The sequence below is a fragment of the Somniosus microcephalus genome, chromosome 1, assembly GCF_052327205.1.
Source record: "Somniosus microcephalus isolate GS21.2 chromosome 1, FLI_Smic_1.0, whole genome shotgun sequence".
Taxonomy (NCBI): Eukaryota; Metazoa; Chordata; class Chondrichthyes; order Squaliformes; family Somniosidae; genus Somniosus; species Somniosus microcephalus.
Window position 1 is genome coordinate 116,117,450 of NC_140987.1, and position 23,154 is coordinate 116,140,603.

The following is a 23,154-nucleotide window of genomic DNA, read 5'->3' on the forward strand; positions in this document are numbered from 1 at the left end:
TTTATATATTAAAGAAAGATTATATTATTACTTCACATTCAGCAACAAATTAACAATTTAGAGGGGGACGGATTTGTAGTGTATGTGCTTTAAGTCAGAACTACTTTTTACAGCCCCTGTATACTGTAGTACCGGCAGTGACCACACCGGTATATAAGCTGTGCGCATGCCTCTGTACCCCAGTCTAGAGATGACCCTCCTCCAGTAAAGACCTGTTATTTGTTTATGTACAGCATCCGTGTAATTATTTATCCACTGAACCACGGATCTAACAGTGGCGACGAGTGTTGATGCGAATCTACCTGCAACATAAAAAAATTTTTTTTTTAAATAGTTGAGTCCAGGAACACGGGCGTCGACCGCGAGCAACCGCCCAGCAGTCAGGCAGAGATCCAACTTCACTGGGGAGGCTGTGGAGAGCCGGGCTTGGTTCCCCAGCCACAACGAGCAGTAAGAGACCGACGACAGGTCCAGAGCAGACCCTTCCCGAGCAGCGGCGGCTGGAGCCGACCGACGGCAGAGAGAGAGAGCCGGGCAGTGTTGATGGGGTAAGAAAGAGGGAAAATACGGCAAACCGGAGAGAGGGTAAGAAACAGCCGGGTTCTAGACTGAGTGGCGTCGACAAATATCAAGAGAAGAACGCGCAGAGCACAGCCAGGGATTACGGGTCTGCGGGGCGAAGCAAGGGGAGACGCCATTGAGCCGCGGAGAAGCAGGGAGAGCGTGGGAGGCGCCATTGATCGGGGAGAAGAAGGAAGAGCGCGGGAGACGCCATTTTGCGAAGCCGCAGCGGAGAAGACGGGCGAGCGCGGGAAGGAAGGAAAGTGCGGGAGACGCCATTTTGTGCCAGCGGAGAAGAAGGGGAAGCGCAGGAGGCGCCATTGGGGATAGTTAACACACAACCAAGGATGCCAAAGAGTGGCAGTATCTCTACGTTCAACAATGAAGTCGAAGATTGGGCGACATATGTGGAACGTATTGAGGTGTACTGCAGGGCGAATGCAGTGCCAGATGCTAAAAAGCACTGGTTCTGTTAAATTCCATGGGTGCAAAAACTTATGGGTTACTGCGAAATCTAATAACCCCAGAGAAGCCGGTAAACAAGAATTTTGAAAGCATAGTAGAAATCCTACAGGACCACTTAAACCCCACACCGCTGCTGATAGCAGAACGATTTAAGTTCCATAAAAGGAACCAACACAAAGACGAAAGCAATGCTGAGTACCTAACGGAACTGCACAAGCTATCGAAATACTGCCAGTTTGGAGCGGGACTAGCAGACACGTTAAGGGACAAGTTTGTGTGTGGGCTACAAAGTGAAGGAACCCAGAAACGGCTTCTATCAGAAAAGGACCTTACGCTGGACAAAGCTTTCAGTATGGCAGTATCACACGAAGCAGCTGCAAGGGGCGGTGCAGAGATACAACGGAGACCGCAAGAATATGGCACCAACGAAATGACCTATGGAACAGGGAAGTGCTATCGCTGCGGCAGAACAACACATGACCAGAAAGATTGTTGGTTCAAGGACCAAGTGTGCAGACAGTGTGGGAAAGCAGGACACATAGCAAGAGTCTGCAGGTCTGGGAAGAAAACCAACAGTAAGAAATCTCCACAGGAGAAGTACAAAAAGGTACACCAAGTGATGGACAGTGGTTCAGACGAACAGAAAAGTGACACAGACTCCGGAAGCAAGGAGCTGGGTTGTCTGAAACTACATAATGTAACCGAAATGGAGGATCACCAGACTATCTGGGTTACACTCAAGATAGGCGGAGTCCAAGTGAAAATGGAATTGGACACAGGGTCAGCTCTAACAGTCATAAATCAAAGAGACTACAAGCGGCTATTTTCACACATACCCTTGAAAGCTACAGAGATTGTCTTGAAGACGTATACGGGGCAAAAAGTCTACCCCAAAGGAAAAATAAGGGTGAAAGTGACATATAAAGGTCAGGAAATACCTAAAATGGATATATATGTATTGCCAAATGGAGGACCACCACTGCTAGGACGTGAATGGATCCGGAAGATACATTTAGATTGACATTCCATATAGGCACTGAAGGTGGAGGCCAAAACGGATGACGACGTCACACCTGGACGACTGTCAAAAATGCTAACTGACGCAAAAGAAGTGTTCCAGGAGGGACTAGGAACACTAAAAGGAATAACAGCAACAATTAAAATAGAGGATAATGCAAGCCCAAAGTTTCTGAAGGCCAGACCAGTGCCTTATGTGATCAGACCAGCGGTTGAAGCAGAGCTGGAAGGGTTGGAATGTTCAGGAGTACTGTCCAAAGTGGACTGGAGCGAGTGGGCTACACCCATCATTCCTGTAATGAAGAGGTCGTTGAGTAATACGCCTGGGGAACCAAAGAAGGTCCGCATCTGTGGGGATTTTAAGGTGACAGTGAACCCAGTCCTTCACACGGTGCAATATCCGCTTCCACGAATTGAGGATATTTTCACCTCGCTATCTGGTGGTAAACGCTTCACCAAAATTGATCTAGCCCAGGCGTACTTGCAAATGGAGGTAGAAGAAGCTTCGAAACATTACCTTACGATCAACACCCATAAAGGTCTTTATCAATACAACCGGCTGGTGTTTGGAGTAGCCTCGGCTCCAGCTATCTGGCAAAGGGCGATGGATCAGGTCCTGCAAGGGATTCCAGGGACCCAGTGTTATTTGGATGACATCTTGGTCACGGGCGAAAATGACAGTGATCACCTCGCCAACTTGGAGAAGGTGCTCGCCAGATTAAAGGAATATGGGCTACGAGCTAATCGCCACAAGTGCGAGTTTTTCCAGAAACAGATCTCGTATTGCGGCCACGTCATCGATGAAGAGGGGTTACATAAGTCCCCTGACAAGATTGAGGCAGTAGTCAAGGCTCCAGCACCGGAAAATGTGTCACAACTGAGGTCGTTCCTCGGGCTGGTAAACTATTACCACAAGTTCTTACCAAATTTGTCTACGGTATTACACCCGCTGAACACCCTACTGCAAACAGGGGTACCATGGAAGTGGGATGACGAACGTAGACGAGCTTTCCAGAAGTGTAAAGAATTGATCACATCAAAAGAGGTGTTGGCCCATTTCAACCCAGCACTACCAATTCGTTTGGCATGTGATGCATCACCCTACGGCATTGGAGCGGTGCTGTCGCACAAATTCCCAGACGGGTTGGAGAGGCCAGTAGCCTTTGCGTCTCGGTCACTAACCTCAGCCGAGCGCAACTACGCCCAGATTGACAGGGAGGCCCTCAGCCTAGTATGGGGAGTAAAAAAATTCAACCATTATCTGCATGGGCAGAAGTTCACCTTGCTGACTGACCACCAACCACTTGTCTCCACCTTTAATCCTAAGAAGGGCATGCCAGTAATGACTGCACAGCAGTTACAAAGATGGTCCCTGCTTCTAGGGGTGACTCAATATGAAATAGAATATAAAGGCATGAAACAGCATGGGAACGCTGATGGGCGATCGCGCCTGCCACGGCCTACGGTGGAGGAAGCACCAGCAGTGGACCCTATCGAGATATTTTATTCGTCGATAATTGAACGATTGCCAGTAACAAACGCGGATATAGAGAAGGAGACCCGCAATGATCCGATGCTGTCACGGGTATATGAATTGACGGTGAGGGGATGGCCAATACATGGCGACTCACTGTTGCCAGCATTCTCATCCAGAAGAGAACAGCTGTCAGTATGCCAGGGGACAGTGATGTGTGGATCCAGAGTGGTGATTCCACCCAAGTTAAGGGAGAGAGTGCTAAAGTAGCTACATGAAGGTCATCTGGGGGGAGTGAAAATGAAAAGCCTTGCTAGGGCTTATGTGTGGTGGCCGGGAATCGATCAACAAATCGAAGACCTAACTAAGAGCTGCTTAGGATGCCAGAAGGTCCAAAATGCACCACCACATGCCCCTCTACACCCATGGGAGTGGCCCTCCTCTCCATGGCAATGGGTGCACATTGATTTCGCTGGTCCATTCATGGACTCAATGTTCTTATTAGCAGTGGATGCTCATTCAAAGTGGCCTGAGGTGATAAAGATGTCTTCAACCACTACAGAGAAAACAATTGCAGTCCTACGGACCATATTTGCCAGAAACGGTTTGCCAGAGCAGATCTGCTCTGATAATGGACCACAGTTTGTGTCCGACGAGTTCCAAAAATTCATGAAAAGGAATGGGGTAAGGCATTACACATCCGCCCCGTATCATCCAGCCACCAATGGATTGGCTGAGAGGTTCGTACAAACCTTTAAGAAGGCGATAAAGGCCAAGTGCGACGAGGAAATTCCACTGCAGCATAAGATGGTCAATTTCTTATTAGCCTACCGAAACGCGACACATGCAGTTACCAACCAGACCCCGGCCATGATGTTCTTTAACCGAAGGTTGAGATCTCGTCTGGACTTGCTCAGACCAAATGTGCGAAGAAATGTTGAGGACAAACAATTCCAGCACATCAACGAGAAGCCGACAAGGAGCTTCAATGTAGGGCAACCAGTCTTGGCCCGTGACTATCGAACAGAGAAGTGGCAACCCGGAACGATATGTACAAGGCAGGGGCCATTAATATACACAGTGGATGTCGGGGAGAACATTGTGAGACGCCACGTCGATCAGAACTTAGCGTCACAGGAAGGCGTCAACCCCATGTCTCGAGTACCTGGGGATGAACCCGACATACCGGTAGCATCTACTTCAGACCCAGTAGCAGTGGAACCCGATGAACTACCCGATGAAAAGGGGTCAGAATCGCCTCTGCACCAAGAACAAGAACCTCCGGCAAGACGCTATCCCGAAAGGGTCAGGAAGCCGCCCCAAAGACTGAATCTATACATGGACTTTTGTTATTTAATGTACATGTAAAAATGTAATTGTTATTTGAATATTAAGGGGGTATTATTAATCTAAAAAGGGAGGAATTGTAGTGTATGTGCTTTAAGTCAGAACTACTTTTTACAGCCCCTGTATACTGTAGTACCGGCAGTGACCACACCGGTATATAAGCTGTGCGCATGCCTCTGTACCCCAGTCTAGAGATGACCCTCCTCCAGTAAAGACCTGTTATTTGTTTATGTACAGCATCCGTGTAATTATTTATCCACTGAACCACAGATCTAACAGGATTCTTGCAGCCTTTTTCCAGCCAGTACCAACGATTTATTATGCACAGCTTTCAAAAGATGGTTAGAAACTATACACAAGTTCTTCTTTTCAATGTGACGCGGAATTGCGTGTGTTCAGTGTCCTAGCTTTAACTTGAAGCAAACTATTGGGCGGGACGGTTCATGTTAAAGTGACAGCACTTCCAAAAATAACTAATGCCGACCATTTTGGCAATGACATCGGGAGCTCCCCACACCGTGCAGATCAACAGAAGCCCCCAGGACCAACTCTACCAACCTCCTACCATCAACATCAAGGCTGCTGAAGACTGCTTCGTTGTCGATTGTTGTGGAAGCAAAATACCTTTCCCAGCTTTGTATGGGGAGAGGAAAGCGATCGTGGTTTTCGTCAGGGTAGGAGAGGCAGGGGAAAGCTAATCGGCTCAGGCCTGGTTCAGCAAAGCTCAGCCATTGCAAAAAAACAAAGTTCATTTCTGAAGTGGTAGAGATGAATTGAAAACGTTTTTGGAAAATGAGGAGGGGAAAGAGAAAATATAGTGGCGTTTATCATTTGTTTTATGGATTTTCCCACAAATTCAAATTTCTGGACAAGGATCTTACATCTGAAGCCTGAGTCTGTCTTTTTTCTTTACAGTTGCTGAGTGACCTAATGTATATTTTGGTTTTGGGTTGATTTCGATTATTTTTTTTCTTTTTGTGAGTTTAAGTTAATAAAATACAAACATCAACATTTATTGACAGTAAAATGCTTTTAAGAAAGAGCCATTGCACCATTAATTACTGATTTATCTTGATATAAGACATGTTAATTTATTAATTCAGTTTTATTAAAAAGACCTGACATGAAATGCTGATGTTATTTTTCATCATTTTCTGTGCTACACCTGTAGTGTATGTACCTTTAAGGGGAGAACTACTTTTTACAGCTCCTGTATACTGTAGTACCGGCAGTGACCACACCTGTATATAAACCCTGAGTAGGGATCTGTACGTTTAGTTTTAGAGTAACCCTCATCCAGTAAATACCTGTTGATTGTTCCTGCAGTCTCGTGTCTAGTTATTGAAGGACACACAACATCAAAAATACACGGATCTAACAGTGGCGACGAGGCAGATTCGAACCTACCTGCAACTCTGCATTACCTCCCAGGGATTCGCTCCTGGAGAACAGTGGAAGAAAGTTGAGGCCAGAAGCACGGGCGTCGACCACGAGCAACCGCCCAGTCATCCAGCAGAGATTTGAGCATCGCAGGGGAGGCTGTTGAGAGCTGGGCTTGGTTCTCCAGTCACGGTGGTCCAGCGAAACGGGCTGGCAACAGGTATGGCGCAGACCCTTCCCGGACAGCGGCGGCTAGAGCCGACCGACGGCACAGAAAAGGCAAAGCAGCGTCGATGGGAGAAGAGAGAGGGTAGAGTGCACAAGGCGCAGCCGGTGTTCAGGACCGAGCGGCGTCGATGGGAGAAGAGAGAGGGTAGAGCGCACAGGGCACAGCCGGTGTTCAGGACCGAACGGCGTCGATGGGAGAAGAGAGAGGGTAGAGCGCACAGGGCACAGCCGGTGTTCAGGACCGAATGGCGTCGACGGGAGAAGAGAGAGGGTAGAGCGCACAGGGCGCAGCCGGTGTTCAGGACAGAACGGCGTCGATGGGAGAAGATAGAGAGGAAGAAAGGGAAACGCGCAGAGCGCAGCCGGTGTTCAAGGGCCGAGCAGCCACAGCGGAGAAGAAGGGAGAGCACAGGAAAACGCCATTTTCAGCCGCAGCGGAGAAGAAGGGAGAGCGCGGAAAAACGCCATTTCGAGCTGCAAGAAGAAGGGAAAGCACAGGAAAATGCCATTTTGAGCCAGTCTAACCACACCCAGGGATGCCGAAGAGTGGCAGTATCACAGCGTTCGACAATGAAGTCGAAGATTGGACGACATATGTCGAACGCATAGAAGTGTACTGCAAGGTGAATGAAGTGCCAGATGAGAGGAAAGCACTGGTATTGTTGAATTCCATGGGTGCAAAAACGTATGGCTTACTGCAAAACATAGTAACCCCTGAGAAGCCAGTGGACAAGGATTTCGGAAACATAGTGTCAATCCTACAGAACCACTTAAACCCCACACCGCTGCTGATAGCAGAAAGATTTAAGTTTCACAAAAGGAACCAGCATAAAGATGAAAGTAATGCTGAGTATTTAACGGAACTGCGCAAGCTATTGAAACACTGCCAGTTTGGAACGGGACTAGCAGATACTCTAAGGGACAAGTTTGTGTGTGGGCTTCAAAGTGAAGGAACCCAGAAACGGCTTCTATCAGAAAAGGATCTTATGCTGGACAAGGCTTTCAGCATGGCAGTATCACACGAAGCTGCCGCACGGGGCGCTGCAGAGATACAACGGAGACCGCAAGAATATGGCACAAATGAAATGTCATACGGAACAGTGAAGTGCTATCGCTGCGGCAGAACAACACACGACCATAATGATTGCTGGTTTAAGGACAAAGTGTGCAGACAGTGTGGAAAAGTGGGACACATAGCAAGAGTCTGCAGGTCGGGAAAGAAAACCAGCAGCAAGAAATCTCCACAGGAGAAGTACAAGAAGGTACATAAGGTGACGGAGAGTAGTTCAGACGAACAGAAAAGTGATACAGACTCCGGAAGCAAGGAGCTGGGTTGTCTGAAACTACATAAGGTGATCCAAATGGAGGATCATCAAACTATCTGGGTCACACTCAAGATAGCTGGAGTCCAAGTGAAAATGGAATTGGACACAGGATCAGCCCTAACAGTCATAAACCGAAGGGACTACAAGCGGCTATTCTCACATATACCCTTGAGAGATACAGAGATTGTCTTGAAGACGTACACGGGGCAAAAAGTCTACCCCAAAGGAAAAATAAGGGTGAACGTTGTATATAACGGTAAGGAAACACCAAAAATGGACCTATATCTATTGCCAGATGGAGGACCACCACTACTAGGACGTGAATGGATCCGGAAGATACAGCTAGATTGGCATTCCATACAAGCACTGACTGTAGATGCCAAAAAGGATGATGACGCCACACCTGGACGACTGTCAAAAATGCTAACTGACGCACAAGAAGTGTTCCAGGAGGGACTTGGAACACTAAAAGGCATAACAGCAATGATCAAAATAGAGGAAAATGCAAGCCCAAAGTTTTTTAAGGCCAGACCGGTGCCTTATGCGATCCGCCCAGCCGTCGAAACAGAGCTGGAAGGTTTGGAACATTCAGGAGTACTGTCCAAAGTGGACTGGAGTGAGTGGGCCACACCCATCGTTCCTGTAATGAAGAGGTCGTTGAGTAATACGCCTGGGGAACCAAAGAAAGTTCGCATCTGTGGGGACTTTAAGGCAACAGTGAACCCAGTCCTTCACACGGTACAATATCTGCTTCCGCGGATTGAAGATATTTTCGCCTCGCTATCTGGAGGGAAACGCTTCACTAAGATTGATCTGACCCAGGCGTACCTGCAAATGGAGGTAGAAGAAGCCTCGAAACAGTACCTCACGATCAGCACTCATAAACGTCTCTACCAATACAACCGGCTGGTGTTCGGGGTGGCATCAGCTCCGGCTATTTGGCAAAGGGCAATGGATCAAGTCCTGCAAGGGATTCCAGGGACCCAGTGTTATTTGGACGACATCCTGGTCACGGGCGAAAATGACAGTGCTCACCTTGCCAACCTGGAGCAGGTGCTCACTAGATTGAAGGAATATGGGCTCCGAGCAAATCGCCACAAATGCGAGTTTTTCCAGAAGCAGATCTCGTATTGTGGCCACGTTATTGATGAAGAGGGGTTACATAAGTCCCCTGAAAAGATTGAGGCAGTAGTCAAGGCTCCAGCACCGGAAAATGTGTCACAACTGAGGTCGTTCCTCGGGCTGGTGAACTATTACCATAAGCTCTTGCCAAATTTGTCTACAGTACTACACCCACTGAACACCCTACTGCAAACGGGGGTACCATGGAAGTGGAATGACGAATGTAAACGAGCTTTCCAGAAGTGCAAAGAATTGATCACATCAAAAGAGGTGTTGGCTCATTTCAACCCAGCACTACCAATTCAGTTGGCGTGTGATGCATCACCCTATGGCATTGGAGCGGTGCTGTCGCACAAATTCCCGGACGGCTCGGAGAGGCTGGTAGCCTTTGCGTCTCGGTCACTAACCTCAGCCGAGCGTAACTACGCCCAGATTGACAGGGAGGCCCTCAGCCTAGTGTGGGGAATGAAAAAGTTCAACCACTATCTGCACGGGCAGAAGTTCACCTTGCTGATGGACCACCAACCTCTTGCCTCCATCTTTAATCCAAAGAAGGGTGTGCCGGTGATGACTGCGCAACGGCTACAAAGATGGTCACTTTTTCTAGGGGCGAACCAATATGAAATCGAGTATAAGGGCACGAAACAGCATGGAAACGCTGATGGGCTATCACGCCTGCCACTGCCTACTGCGGAGTATGCGCCAGCAGTGGACCCTGTCGAAATATTTCATTCGACTATAACTGAACGCTTGCCAGTAACTAACGCTGATATAGAGAAGGAGACCCGAAATGACCCGACACTGTCTCAGGTATATGACTTGACGGTGAAGGGATGGCCAACACATGGCGACTCACTGTTGCCAGCATTCTCATCCAGAAGAGAACAGCTGTCAGTATGCCAGGGGACCTTGATGTGTGGATCCCGAGTGGTAATTCCACCCAAGTTAAGGGAGAGAGTGCTCAATGAGCTTCACGAAGGCCATCTGTGAGGGGTGAAAATGAAAAGCCTTGCTCGGGCTTATGTGTGGTGGCCGGGGATCGATCAGCAAATCGAGGACCTGACAAAGAGCTGCTCAGGATGCCAGAAGGTCCAAAATGCACCACCACATGCCCCTCTACACCCATGGGAGTGGCCCTCATCTCCATGGCAACAGGTGCATATTGATTTTGCTGGTCCATTCATGGACTCAGTGTTTTTAATAGCCGTGGATGCACACTCGAAATGGCCTGAGGTGATCAAAATGTCGTCCACCACCACGGAGAAAACTATTGCAGTCCTACGGACCATATTTGCCAGGAACGGCTTGCCAGAGCAGATTTGCTCTGATAACGAACCACAGTTTGTGTCCGAAGAGTTTCGAAGATTCATGAAAAGAAATGGGGTAAGGCATTACACATCCACCCCATATCATCCAGCCACAAATGGATTGGCTGAGAGGTTCGTACAAACCTTTATGAAAGCAGTAAGGGCCATGTGCGATGATGACATTCCACTGCAGCATAAGGTGGACAGTTTCCTGTTAGCCTACAGAAATGCAACACATGCAGTCACCAACCAGACCCCGGCCATGATGTTCTTTAACCGAAGGTTAAGATCTCGTCTGGATTTGCTCAGACCAAATGTACGAAGAGATGTTGAGAATAAGCAATTCCAGCACATCAATGAGAAGCCGACAAGGAGCTTCAATGTAGGGCAACCAGTCTTGGCCCGCGACTACCGAACAGAGAAATGGCAACCAGGAATGATATGCACACGGCAGGGGCCACTAATGTACACAGTGGATGTTGGGGAGAACATTGTGAGACGCCATGTCGACCAGATCCTAGAGTCACAGGAACGAGTCAACCCCATGTCTCACGTACCTGGCGATGAACCCGACATACAGGTAGCATCTACCCCAGAAACAGTAGCATCGGAAGCTGATGAACCAACTGACGACAGGGGGCCTCCGCACCAAGAGCAAGACACTCAGGAAAGGCGCTATCCAGAAAGGATCAGGAAGCCTCCCCAAAGACTGAATTTATAAATGGACTATTTTCAGTTAATGTTGCATGTTAAAAGTGTTAATTGTTAAATGAATGTTATGGTACTGTTAATCTAAAAGGGGAGGAATTGTAGTGTATGTACCTTTAAGGGGAGAACTACTTTTTACAGCTCCTGTATACTGTAGTACCGGCAGTGACCACACCTGTATATAAACCCTGAGTAGGGATCTGTACGTTTAGTTTTAGAGTAACCCTCATCCAGTAAATACCTGTTGATTGTTCCTGCAGTCTCGTGTCTAGTTATTGAAGGACACACATCAAAAATACATGGATCTAACAACACCTGCAAAGAGTATGTGGAGGATTTAGCAAAAATTCCACAGAAATATCTGAAGGTGAGCACAAAAGACATTTAGCAATTTCTTTCCCTCTCTAAGGTTGCAAACATAACTTGATTACAAACGCTCAGTTCTTACAATCAAGCATTTTATTTTTTTAACATATATAAAAAAGTTAGTGTACAATTTGCTACGGCTGCAATGAGTCATCCAACAATAGGCAGGAGAGCTTCAGTGTCTCTAAGGATAGGAGAACAATATTTGATTTTGAAAAGCAATTTGCAAGGATTAAGCATTAATTTACAATTAAATTGGGGTTACTGTTGGTGGGAGTATAAGGTCCTGATGCCTCATTTCCCCTTCCATAGAGAAAAAGTACTTCCCGAGATAAGCAGTAAGAAGGATGATAGAATAGTTGATCCATAAAACTTAGATGATCAATCACTATATTTAGCCATTAGCACATGATTTATTCTTACATTGCTATCTTCTCCATTTGGGAAATGGGCAAGTGAGGAAGATTTATGTGCTAACCAGTGAGTGACAGATTTTCTGGCTAGTAATATTTGAATGGTGCTGAGTCGGGAAGTAAAATGTCATGTTTCATAATCATTGAGCATATACATTTTTTGGGTGAGAGCCAAACTACATTAATAAAATCAATTATGTCAACTGAACATTTTCAGGCTAATGAAGAATTATTTGAATTTTACCCATTTTGGGTCAGTACAGCTTCATTGATGGCTAATTAAGCGCAGCCAGTAAATTGCTAAGACATATAATCAGGAATGCCCTCAGATCAATCCCCAGTCTGTTAACTTATCTCAGCTAGGGCAGCAGTTGTGTTGTTGTAGTTGGTCTCGATATCCCTGAGTTTGGGAAGGGAAAACCAGCAAGAGTTCCTGCTCCTGATTGCTTTTTGCAGCTCATACTGAAAGTGAGTGTGTGTGAACACCAGACAAGTACACAGCTGGGCTCAGCTGTGGTGTCGTCTTCTACTGAATAGCCTGCTGAACTAAACTGCCACAGTTCACATTTGAATAAAGGACACTTGGATGAGGCATGGTGAGCATGAATAGTACCCATGTAACCATACCCTAGCAAGAAATCTTCACTGGAGAAGAGGAGAAAATTGAAACTGCATCCCAGCATGAGTCATGATCATTGGGGAAGAGAAGGAGTTAAAAAATCAGAAGGGGAGAAATCTAGCATATCTAAGCTTAGAGATACCAATTAGTTTTAACACTTTTTTGATTTGCTTCATGTGAATACAGTCCCTATTATGCTAAAACTCAAAATAATTTTACATTTAATTAATCATTACTGCCAATTCTAATGGCCTCTGTGTTGGTATTTAGTCTTGTTAGTTTTCACACTGTATACCATCTGATATATTTGCCCTCAGTTACAAGAAATTGTGGTTTCAAGTTGTCACCAGCACTGCATCAACTGAAGATTACCCAATTATTTACTTTGTCTTTTGAAGGATGTTGGTGTCAGGCTAATAGTTATTGGACAGTCCACCCATCACCATATTGAGGTATGTATAACTTCTGTTGTTAATCAGTTCACAATCGTTAAAAGGAAGTGTTTGTGAAGGACATTATTTGTGCTTCTGTAGATACTTCATTACCAGCAAGCATTTCTGTCAGAGTATCACAGAAGTAGTACTTACATAGAAACATAGAAACATAGAAGATAGGAGCAGGAGTAGGCCATTCCGCCCTTCGAGCCTGCTCCGCCATTCAACGAGATCATGGCTGATCATCCAAACCCTAGCACCCGGTCCCTACACTGACAGCCATCCCACCCAAGCCCTATCCCCGTAACCCCGTAACCCCACGTATTTAATCCCCCCTAACACTAAGGGTCAATTTTTATCATGGTCAATCAACCTAACCCGCACATCTTTGGACTGTGGGAGGAAACCGAAGCACCCGGAGAAAACCTTGAAATATTTAAGTTGCTAAATGCTTGATGGTCAAGAATAGCACAGCAAAGATGCATGTAAGGGGAAGCTAGATAAGTACATGAGGTAGAAAGGAATAGAATGATATGGTGATAGGGTGAGATGAGCTAAGGTGGGAGGAGGATGGTGTGGAGCATAAACACTGGCATAGACCTGTTAGGCTGAATGGCATGTTTCTGTGCTGTGAATTCTATGTAATTGGGGATGGCTGCTCAATATTTTCTTTTGGGGTGCAATGGGAAGGAAATTTAGGTCCAGTTTGTTATACAGTACCCAGTTGTTTTTTTTTACAAAATGTGAGGCCAGATTAACTCTCAAATGGGATATTTTAATTTATTGCATGTTAGTCCTACCAGTATAAATGGAGCAGTGTCAATAACTCCACATATGTGCATTTGAATGTTTAATTCAGATTATGACAGCATAAACAACATATTAATTGCACATTAGTGCATTCTAGTTCAGCTGCAAGAAACGGCTAGTGTCAAGGTCACAATGTAGTCAGTTTCTGTTCAGGCTCTTAACCTGAAGAAACTCTGTTTCCCTCTCCACAGATGGTGCCTGAGTGTTTCCAGCATTTTCTGTTTATATTTCAGATTTCTAGCATCTGCAGTATTTTGCCTTTTAAACAGGTTATTTGTTTGTTCATAAATAATATCATTTTACTCCTAGGGTTTCTGTGCACTAACCGGATATACTCATGAAATTTACGTTGACCCAAGCAGACAAATTTATAAAAAATTAGAAATGAAACGAGGGGAAACATTCCACCAAGCAGGTAGTATACTGGCTTAACGTACTGCTCTGTGTTTATTGCAATTTTATAAGAGGGTATGTACCCACTTTTTTCAATATTATTTACTTCCCTCCCTGGGCTTGGGACACACATCACCTGTGGATGAGAGTGCAGGGAGGGGACTGGTCCTAGTCTTTATTAATGATGTGTCTAAATAGCCATGTGGAAATGCACTAAATCAGGTGAACGATGGCCCTCCTCGAGATTTTTTCTTCTCTCCTTCCTTGTGAATACAGTGAGGAATGGGAACCTTTGCTGATTTTTTGTTTTCCTATCCCAAGAATACTGAGTTCTATCCCAAGAGCACCGAGGTTCCTTGATCAGATCAACTAATTCAGCATGTACTGGAGATTGAACTTTGAACCTTCCACATGTGTATGGCTCAATATCACAAAGAACACTTAACCACTGAGTCATTGGGGGAAGCAGCTCAAGTTTTTTAAAATGCGAAAGAAACTGATCAACTTGATATAGAGATATTTTCACTGAACGAGGAACAAAATTGGAGAATGATTATAAGAATAGAAAGCTTAACCAAGGAAGTAAATTCTTCTAAGTTACCATTGAGAGTAAATTTATTACTACATTTTTCTAATTTTCATGTCCTACCAATAATTAGCAGATTGCCATATTTTAATGCTCTGGCAGTATAGGCAGCATTTTATAGTCATGATGATTGCTGGCACGGAGAAGGTGGAATTACTGCTAAGTGATAAATTGTAGCTGAGCACCAACAAGTAAAATACATTTGTTGTTTCTCCTGAATGCTGTTTAAACATAAAGGGAGTGATATTAACCCTACCTGGCAGACAAAACCTGGCCAGGTGAACAATTAAAATCATCAAGTTACCCAGACATCACAAGGAATGTTTAGGCCCCTTCTGCCCTGCCACGAATAACCCCGCCCCCCCCGCCGCTCCCCCCACCCACCATTCCCTGCTATGAGACCCTCTTGCGAAGCCCCTTCCCAACACTTAGCCGATTGCTGCCCGATTTTCCAAAGGCCAGAAGCAGTTTCCCACCCAGAACAAGTGGGAAATGGGATGTTAATGATACCTGGAAGCTAAAATAGCCTAGGTCTAATTTCTGCAGCAGCAGTGAATGGCCCAGAAATTCGGGTCGGGGGCTTCCCGCGGGTGCAAGCCTCCGACCTGCACTTACCATGCGCGCCGGCTGTTGAGCTGTAGGGCCCCGTGGAATTCTGATCCGGGGCCTGGTCCAGCTGCCGGCGCGCAGTGCTTGCGTATCCCAGGGGCGCAGTTAGTTCGATGCGTCCCCTGGGATCACGTGGGCCATGGGCAGCCAATCGGAGCAGGGAATGCTCCATTCATAAGTCTGACAGGAAGTGTTGTCAAGACTTATAAATACTATGGCCCCAAAATAGCACTAAACCTTCAAATAATTTTTTTTTAAGTCACATTTTTTAAATCTATATATATAAAGCGGTCGATCTGTCTGTCCTTCTGTCTGTCCTCGGGTGTGCGTCTGTCCGGCTATGCGCTCGAAAGTTATACGGCGTACCTACGCGCGCGTTACCTCCAAAGAAAGCTTACGCTTCCGGGACGCTGGTAAGCGTATTTACTTTTCGCTCGGATGAAAATTATTCGCGCCTTATGCAAAAAACCTTCAAAATTAAACTCATTATCTGCTACTTAGCATTGATTGACTGACGTCAAGGTTCCACCAATCCTGTGCCGTCACGATTGACCAATCCTACAGTACGGTCCCCTGATGGTTGGCCAATCGGTGTGTGTGTGTGTGTGGGCGGGACTAATCGTTTTCATCTCAGGGATCTGGCAGCCATTGTTTCACTGCCATGACTTCAGCTTCCAGCTCAAACTACTTTGAAAGTTAGTATCTCTTTTAAAAATAACATAAGATTTACCAAAAATGTTTTATAAGTACTTTCACTTTCATCTTTCAAGGTATTAAAAGGTAGAAATGTTGCCCGGCAGCAGATTCACAAAGGGACACAGACAGGGCCCTAAAGCCTGGGACTCGATTTAAAATGTTGCCCGGCACCAGATTCACAGAGGGACACAGAGAGGCCCCAAAGCCTGGCACTCGATTTAAACCGCCCGCCCCAAAACAGCCCTGGCAAAACCGGGCTCCCCCAGCTAGTAAACTATAAATTACATGAAGTAACTATTTTAAACAATAATTTAAATTTTTGAAAATAATAATTTTATATTCTAACGGGGCTAAAAATAAACTTACCTTGCTTTAAAGTATTTAAAAATAATAAACCTGTTGGAAAAATGTTTTAATTTTAATTAATTCACCACTCACCTTGTAAAAAGCAGGCCTTACGCCTGCTTTTTACATTTCTAAATTCTGCAGGATTACGTTCCCGGAGAAACCTGTAAAAAAAAACGTAAGTTCGATGCGCACGCGTAGCCTCCCCCGCGCACGCGTTCGACCTCTGAACCTCTTCGTTCAGAGGAACGGAAGTGCCGGTTTCCCGCGCATGCGCAGTGCATGCAGGAAACCGGCACTTCCATCGGGCCTACGGGTGAGTACCCCGTGCGTACTCACCCATGGAGACCCAAAGTTCTGGGCCAATATCTCTATATTCAGTTGATCAATTTCCTTCACATAAATATCCAAGTCACCTCGCTCACCCACCCATCCAAAGCCCAACTGGAGTTAAAATCAGTGTCATAGTTGGCGTTGTAACCCACTCAGGACAGGATGCCAGCTGTGCTTTTTATATTAAATGTGTAGCAATAATGCTGATCTATAGCTTTCCTTATGTCTGTTGGATTTTAGAAAAACAAAGTCAGTTGATGGATTGGTATTTGCTGTGCACAGTCTCTGAGTATTTTATTCTGCTCTTTTGATGAAACTCCCTACTGTAAACATTAGACCAAGGAGAAAAAAAAATTCTTATGTAACAGGGTGTAGAATCATACGCGCTTAGTATCAAGACAAGAGATAAATTTAAATTATTTGTGTAGGTTCTGAACAAGGACCTAACAATGTGTTTCAGATAGGTTAAATGCCTACATTTTTGTTTACTTATTTATTTGTTCACTTTTTTCTTACCCACTGCTTTTGAAGACAACAACTTGAGTTGCAGTTCCAGTTCTTCACTCAAGAAACCATTCTTTACGTGTGAGCCAATGACAGTGAGCATCTATAGGCTATTTGACATTGAGGCACCTGATCCTATCTTCAGCTGATAGCCTCACATTTATACCTGTAGCAGGGGTTGCTAGATTAGCAATCAGAAGTGGGAATTCCAGTTGATCTTTTTTCCTTTAACTCAGGTCAAATATAGTGCTCTTGCTGCTTTAGTTGAGATGGGCTAACTCAGGACAGATCAGCCTCTTCCTGGTTTGAATGGCTTGGAGCCACTCTGTGAGGTATATTTACCCAGTCGGCCAATTAGGAAGGAAATAAAAAATAATTTTTAAATTAATGGTTTATAAATAGCCTTGATGAGGTGTTTTAAAACAATAGAAATGTTAAAAGAACTTTTAATAAAAATGTAAATAACCTTAATATGTTATACTGTTTCATTGTTTATGACCAGTTTGGTTATAAACTACCCTATTGGTAACATTTATGTGCCTTGGCTCCTAAAGACAGTAAGTGGATCTGCTATGCTCATCCTATGTTCAAAGTTACACTTGGGTTTCTTTTATCAGGCAGGAGTCCCCACGTCAAATCAAGCATGCTGATTGGAATCTTTAAGAGTATGTGGTGTGCAATGAAGAGCCCAGCATTTGACTTTCAGGGTGACCCAGATCAGCAAGGTGGAGCTTTGATCATAGGGCCTGGTGAGCTGTTTGATTTCTGAAGAAGATCTAGTTGTTGGATTTTTAAAACAGATTTTTCAGATGTCACAGTTTTTAAGAATATTATTCAGGGAAAAACATCTTTACTGGGTAACAAAACAAAACCTTCAAAATATACTTGCATCTGTTGCATGGAACAACTTAGTTATTGAACAACTTGGCATCATTACATAAGAACATAAGAAATAAGAGCAGGAGTAGGCCATGCGGCCACCTCGAGCCTGCTCCGCCATTCAATAAGATCATGGCTGATCATTGACCTCAACTCCACTTTCCCGCCCGATCTCCATATCCCTTGATTCCTCTAGAGTCCAAAAATCTATCTATCTCAGCCTTGAATATACTCAAAAACTCAGCATTCACAGCCCTCTGGGGCAGAGAATTACAAAGATTCACAACCCTCTGAGTGAAGAAATTCCTCCTCATCTCCGTCTTAAATGGCTTACCCATTATCCTGAGACTATGCCCCCCTAGTTCTAGACACTGCAGACAGAGGAAACAACCTCTCAGCATCTACCTTGTCAATCCCCTTCAGAATCTTGTATGTTTCAATGAGATCACCTCTCATTCTTCTAAACTTCAGAGAGTATTGGCCCATTCTACACAATTTTTCATCATAGGACAGCCCTCTCATCCTAGGAATCAATCTAGTGAACCTTCGTTGCACCGCCTCCAAGGCAAGTATATCCTGCCTTGGAAAAGGAGACCAAATCTGTGCACAGTACTCCAGGTGTGGTCTCACCAAGGCCCTGTACAATTGTAGCAAGACTTCCTTACTCTTATACTCCAACCCCCTAGCAATAAAGGCCAACATGCCATTTGCCTTCCTTATTGCTTGCTGTACCTGCATGCTAGCTTTCTGTGTTTCTTGCACGAGGACACCCAAATCTCTCTGAACACCAACATTTGAAAGTTTCTCACCATTTAAAAAATACTCTGTTTTTCTATTCTTCCTACCAAAGTGAATAACATCACATTTCCCTACATTATACTCCACCTGCATCTTCTTCTTCTTCTTCCACCCACCAGTTACATGGTACATACTCATGTGACTCGGCCAACGTTGTCTACCTCATACGTTGCAGGAAAGGATGCCCTGGAGCATGGTACATCGGCGAGACCATGCAGACACTGCGACAACGGATAAACGGACACCGCGCAACAATCACCAGGCAGGAGTGTTCCCTCCCAGTCGGGGAACACTTCAGCAGTCAAAGACATTCAGCCTCCGATCTTCGGGTAAGCATTCTCCAAGGTGGCCTTCGAGACACACGACAACGCAAAATCGTCGAGCAGAAACTGATAGCCAAGTTCCGCACCCATGAGGACGGCCTCAACAGAGATCTTGGGTTCATGTCACGCTACATGTAACCCCACCTGATGCAGGGTCATCCAGACTCGAGTCGACATTGGCTTGTTCTCTCTACACAGATGCGGCCGGACCTGCTGTGATTTCCAGCCAAAAAAAATGTTCTTTGTCTGTTTTTTTGTTTTTCATACAGACCCCAGCATCTGCAATATTTGACCCCTTGTGACCCCACCTCATTGTTCTTTGATGTAATGTTTCCCTGACTGACCTGTTTGGACACCATTCACACCTTTGACTGCTGTGATTATCTCTCTGCCGAGGTGTGATAAATGGCAGTTGGAAAGGTTACCTGTAAACATCTGACATGATTCTCTGACTATATAAGCTGTGTCTTTATGCATTTCTCCACTTCACCTGAAGAAGGAGCAGCGCTCCGAAAGCTTGTGATTTCAAATAAAGCTGTTGGACTATAACCTGGTGTCATGTGACTTCTTACATTCTTCTTCTTAGGCAGTCCCTTGGAACCGAGGATGACTTGCTTCCACATTAAAAATGAGTTTGCAGGTGACTGATGAGTCCAATGCGGGACCTACAGTCTCTGTCACAGGTGGGGCAGACAGTGGTTGAAGGGGCGGGTGGGTGGGGTGCTTGGGTTGACGTGCGCTCCTTGCGTTGCCTGCGCTTGGCTTCCACTTGCTCCCGGCGAAGAGACTCGAGGTGTTCGGCGCCTTCCCGGATGCTTCTCCTCCACTTTGTGCAGTCTTGGGCCAGGGATTCCCAGGTGTCGGTGGGGATGTTACACTTTTTCAAGGAGGCTTTGAGGGTGTCCTTGAAGCGTTTCCTCTGCCCACCTGGGGCTCTCTTGCTGTGCCGGAGCTCCGAGTAGAGCGCTTGTTTTGGGAGTCTCGTATCGGGCATGCAGACAATGTGACCCGTCCATCGGAGCTGATTGAGCGTGGTCAGAGCTTCGATGCTGGGGATGTTGGCCTGAGCAAGAACACTGACGTTGGTGCGCCTAGCCTGCCAATGGATTTGCAGGATCTTGCAGAGGCAGCGTTTGTGGTACCTCTCCAGTGCTTTGAGGTGCCTGCTATATATGGTCCATGTCTCTGAGGCATACAGCAGGGCAGGTATCACTGCTGTCCTGTAGACCATGAGCTTAGTGCCGGGTTTGAGTCCTGGTCTTCAAACACTCTCTTCCTCAGGCGACCGAAGGCTGCACTGGCACACTGCAGGCGGTGTTGGAATTCGTCGTCGACGTCTGCCCTTGTTGACAGTAGGCTCCCGAGGTATGGAAAGTGGTCCACATTGTCCAAGGTCTTGTCGGGGATTTTGCCACTCCATCTGCCAACTTACTGCCCACTCACTTAGTCTATCTGTATCCCTTTGCAGACTCTTTACAAACAAGACTTTTTACTGTATTAGATTCTGTACTTTAACTTCCAACTCATGGATGATTTTAGGAACACTGCAGTTTTAAAATAGCATTCAATATTTTGCCAAAAAAGTTCTGTTGTAAATTTCTCCCCTTCACCCCAAACAATTGTTTTCTCAAGGTATTAATTCATGCTTAACAAGAGTACTAAAACTCATAAGGTACCTCACCCAAGTAGCCATTCTTAATGTGTGAGCCTAGACAGTGAGCAGCCTCTTTGACTGTGAGAGCCATCACAGAGAAAACTGTTCTTGTCTTTGCCCAGTATTCACACACATGTACTTTCCAACAGGAAGCCACTGCATAACAATCAGGAATAGAAAATCTGGCTGATTTTCCTTCCTCTCCATATCCCAGGGACATTGGGGCCAATTGTATTGCCCCATTGCTCTTCAAGTTGAGATCAGCTAACTTAGCACAGACCAGAAATTGAACTTTGGACTTTCCAGATCTTTATGGCTTAATTCTGCATCATGTTTCAGTTCACATACAAGATTTGAAGATTTACAGAAATGTATTGAATTTGATAGGAAGCCTTACTAAACATATTCATTATGTATTCTTATTTCTACAGGAGATGAACTTCACTTTGGGCATCTTGATTCAAATCGGTTGGATCATGCACCTATCAACTTATTGCTACAGCTGGCTGGAGTTCAAACAGTGGACTTCACCAATGAGGCACAGACCATTGACATTTGAAATAATGTTGATAGAAAATGAAAACAACACAGGATTCTGTTCAACACACATGTATAGCTCCTATAACTACAATAGCTTCTGTATTTTTAATTAGCAGAAAAGAAGTGTTGTCACACTGCAAATTATCTTCTGTTTTAAAAATACACAGATTAAATAGATTAGCTTATTAACTTTATTTGGGTAGATTTGACATATTCGTGTTTCTGGCATAAAGCACAGATCCAGAATTCAGACTTGGACATCAGAGGATATTCTATCCCTGGACTGAAAATCCCATCAGGCCCACTGATTTCCATGGCTGGATTCCTGATATTCACCCCACGGTCATGGATTTGTAAAAGCTATTCTATTGAATCCATTTGGTTTATTACAGAAGCTTAAGGGATTGGGAAGACCTTGATGTTACCTGGGTTCTTACAATGTGCAGTAGAGACGTTGGTGTTGGAGTATTAGATGTACAGCTGTGGTAGACCAAAACTGCAGCACAAGAAAACCAAAAATAATAGGGAGTAAGCCCTGAAACAATAATTGATATTTGATTTATGACACTAACTCTAAGTTAGTTTGGTGATTATGTATCCCTCTATATTTTTCCCCTTCCTGACCTTTTGTGTTCTCCAGTTGTGACAGAGGAAATGCTCCCAGACTTTAGCTTATGTTGCTCTTGTGCTGGTACAAGGAAGCATGCATCGTGACAACAGTCCTTATCCCTGTGGGTCACGGATCCTGTTATCTTGTTTAATTTTAATGCTTGCAAACTCACGGGAAAAGTTAAAAATGTAATGATTTTCAAAATGGTTACACTTTAAAAATTTATTGTGAATATCAGGAGCAATAAAAAAGTCCTAAAATGACAGAACTTCTGATGTTGGGTCTTGGCAGTGCTGGACCTGCAATTCCCCACACATTGACATACAACTGAAATAAACAACTGGGATTGGGCTGCAAATCCACATCTCTTCAGTCTCTGGAAAAACCTGTTTTTTAAAATTCGTTCCTGGGATGTGGGAGTCGCTGGCAAGGCCAGCACTTATTGCCCATCCCTACTTGCCCTTGAGAAGGTGGTGGTGAGCCGCCTTCTTGAACTGCTGCAGTCCGTGTGGTGAAGGTACTCCCACGGTGTTGTTAGGGAGGGAGTTCCAGGATTTTGACCCAGTGATGATGAAGGATCGACGATATACTTCCAAGTCAGGATGGTGTGTGATTTGGAGGGAATCTTGCAGGTGATGATGTTCCCATGCGCCTGCTGCCCTTGTCTTTCTCAGTGGTAGAAGCCGCAGGTTTGGGAGGTGCTGCCGAATTGATGCAGTGCATCTTGTAGATGGTAAAGTGTTGCACTACACTTATGGGTTGGCACTATAGGGATAATTTACCAACATTAGCTTGTTAGGGAGCACTGTTGCACACAATTTTCCGACTGGTAAGTATGTGCATGATGGAATTTCTAATTTGTAGCCTCAGCAAGTAAGGCTCGTACTGGCAGGGCAAAGTCAGAAAATTAAGCCACATTTCCCATCCAAAATTTCATATGGGTAAGATCATGGTTCCAGTTGTGATGTTTTCTTTGCTGATGAATTTTCATTGAAAACATTAGTAACTAACATCTCTACATCATAAGACTCAGAAGTAAGTGGCATTTCAAACAATCAGAATTTCCTCACTCATAAGCCAGACTCTCTGGTCCAGCTAAGATGATCAGCAGGGCAGGTCGGCACATTTATCACCCACCCTGGTTTATGGTGCCTGCACTCACATTTTAGAAGGCTAACATCACTCTTTAGAAAACTATAAAAGGTTGCTAAGCCTCTATTTTAACAGTAAATTTCCAGTGAATCAAATGGAGCAAATTGTGCAGCATAGGTTTTGTTATGTATTGTGTGTTCTCCTCCCACCTGTGGT

At 45.1% G+C, this 23,154-nt stretch overlaps 1 protein-coding gene across 1 annotated transcript; it reads left to right on the plus strand.

Annotated features, from left to right (window-relative positions):
* The first annotated feature begins 5,340 nt into the window (after positions 1 to 5,340).
* Positions 5,341 to 21,743, plus strand: prxl2c (peroxiredoxin like 2C). The gene is made up of 7 exons (XM_085999078.1): positions 5,341 to 5,538; positions 7,124 to 7,136; positions 11,246 to 11,301; positions 12,731 to 12,784; positions 13,886 to 13,991; positions 17,660 to 17,791; positions 21,128 to 21,743. Exons 1-7 carry the CDS (start codon positions 5,341 to 5,343, stop codon positions 21,253 to 21,255), a joined length of 687 nt encoding a protein of 228 aa, XP_085855204.1. The 3' UTR covers positions 21,256 to 21,743.
* Positions 21,744 to 23,154: the final 1,411 nt, after the last annotated feature.

Coding starts and splice junctions, on each gene's coding strand:
- prxl2c (XM_085999078.1), top strand. CDS start 5,341: ATGCCGACCATTTTGGCAATGACATCGGGAGCTCCCCACACCGTGCAG. Junction 13,992..17,659: donor GGAAACATTCCACCAAGCAG/GTAGTATACTGG, acceptor TTCTTTTATCAG/GCAGGAGTCCCCACGTCAAA. Junction 17,792..21,127: donor AGCTTTGATCATAGGGCCTG/GTGAGCTGTTTG, acceptor TTATTTCTACAG/GAGATGAACTTCACTTTGGG.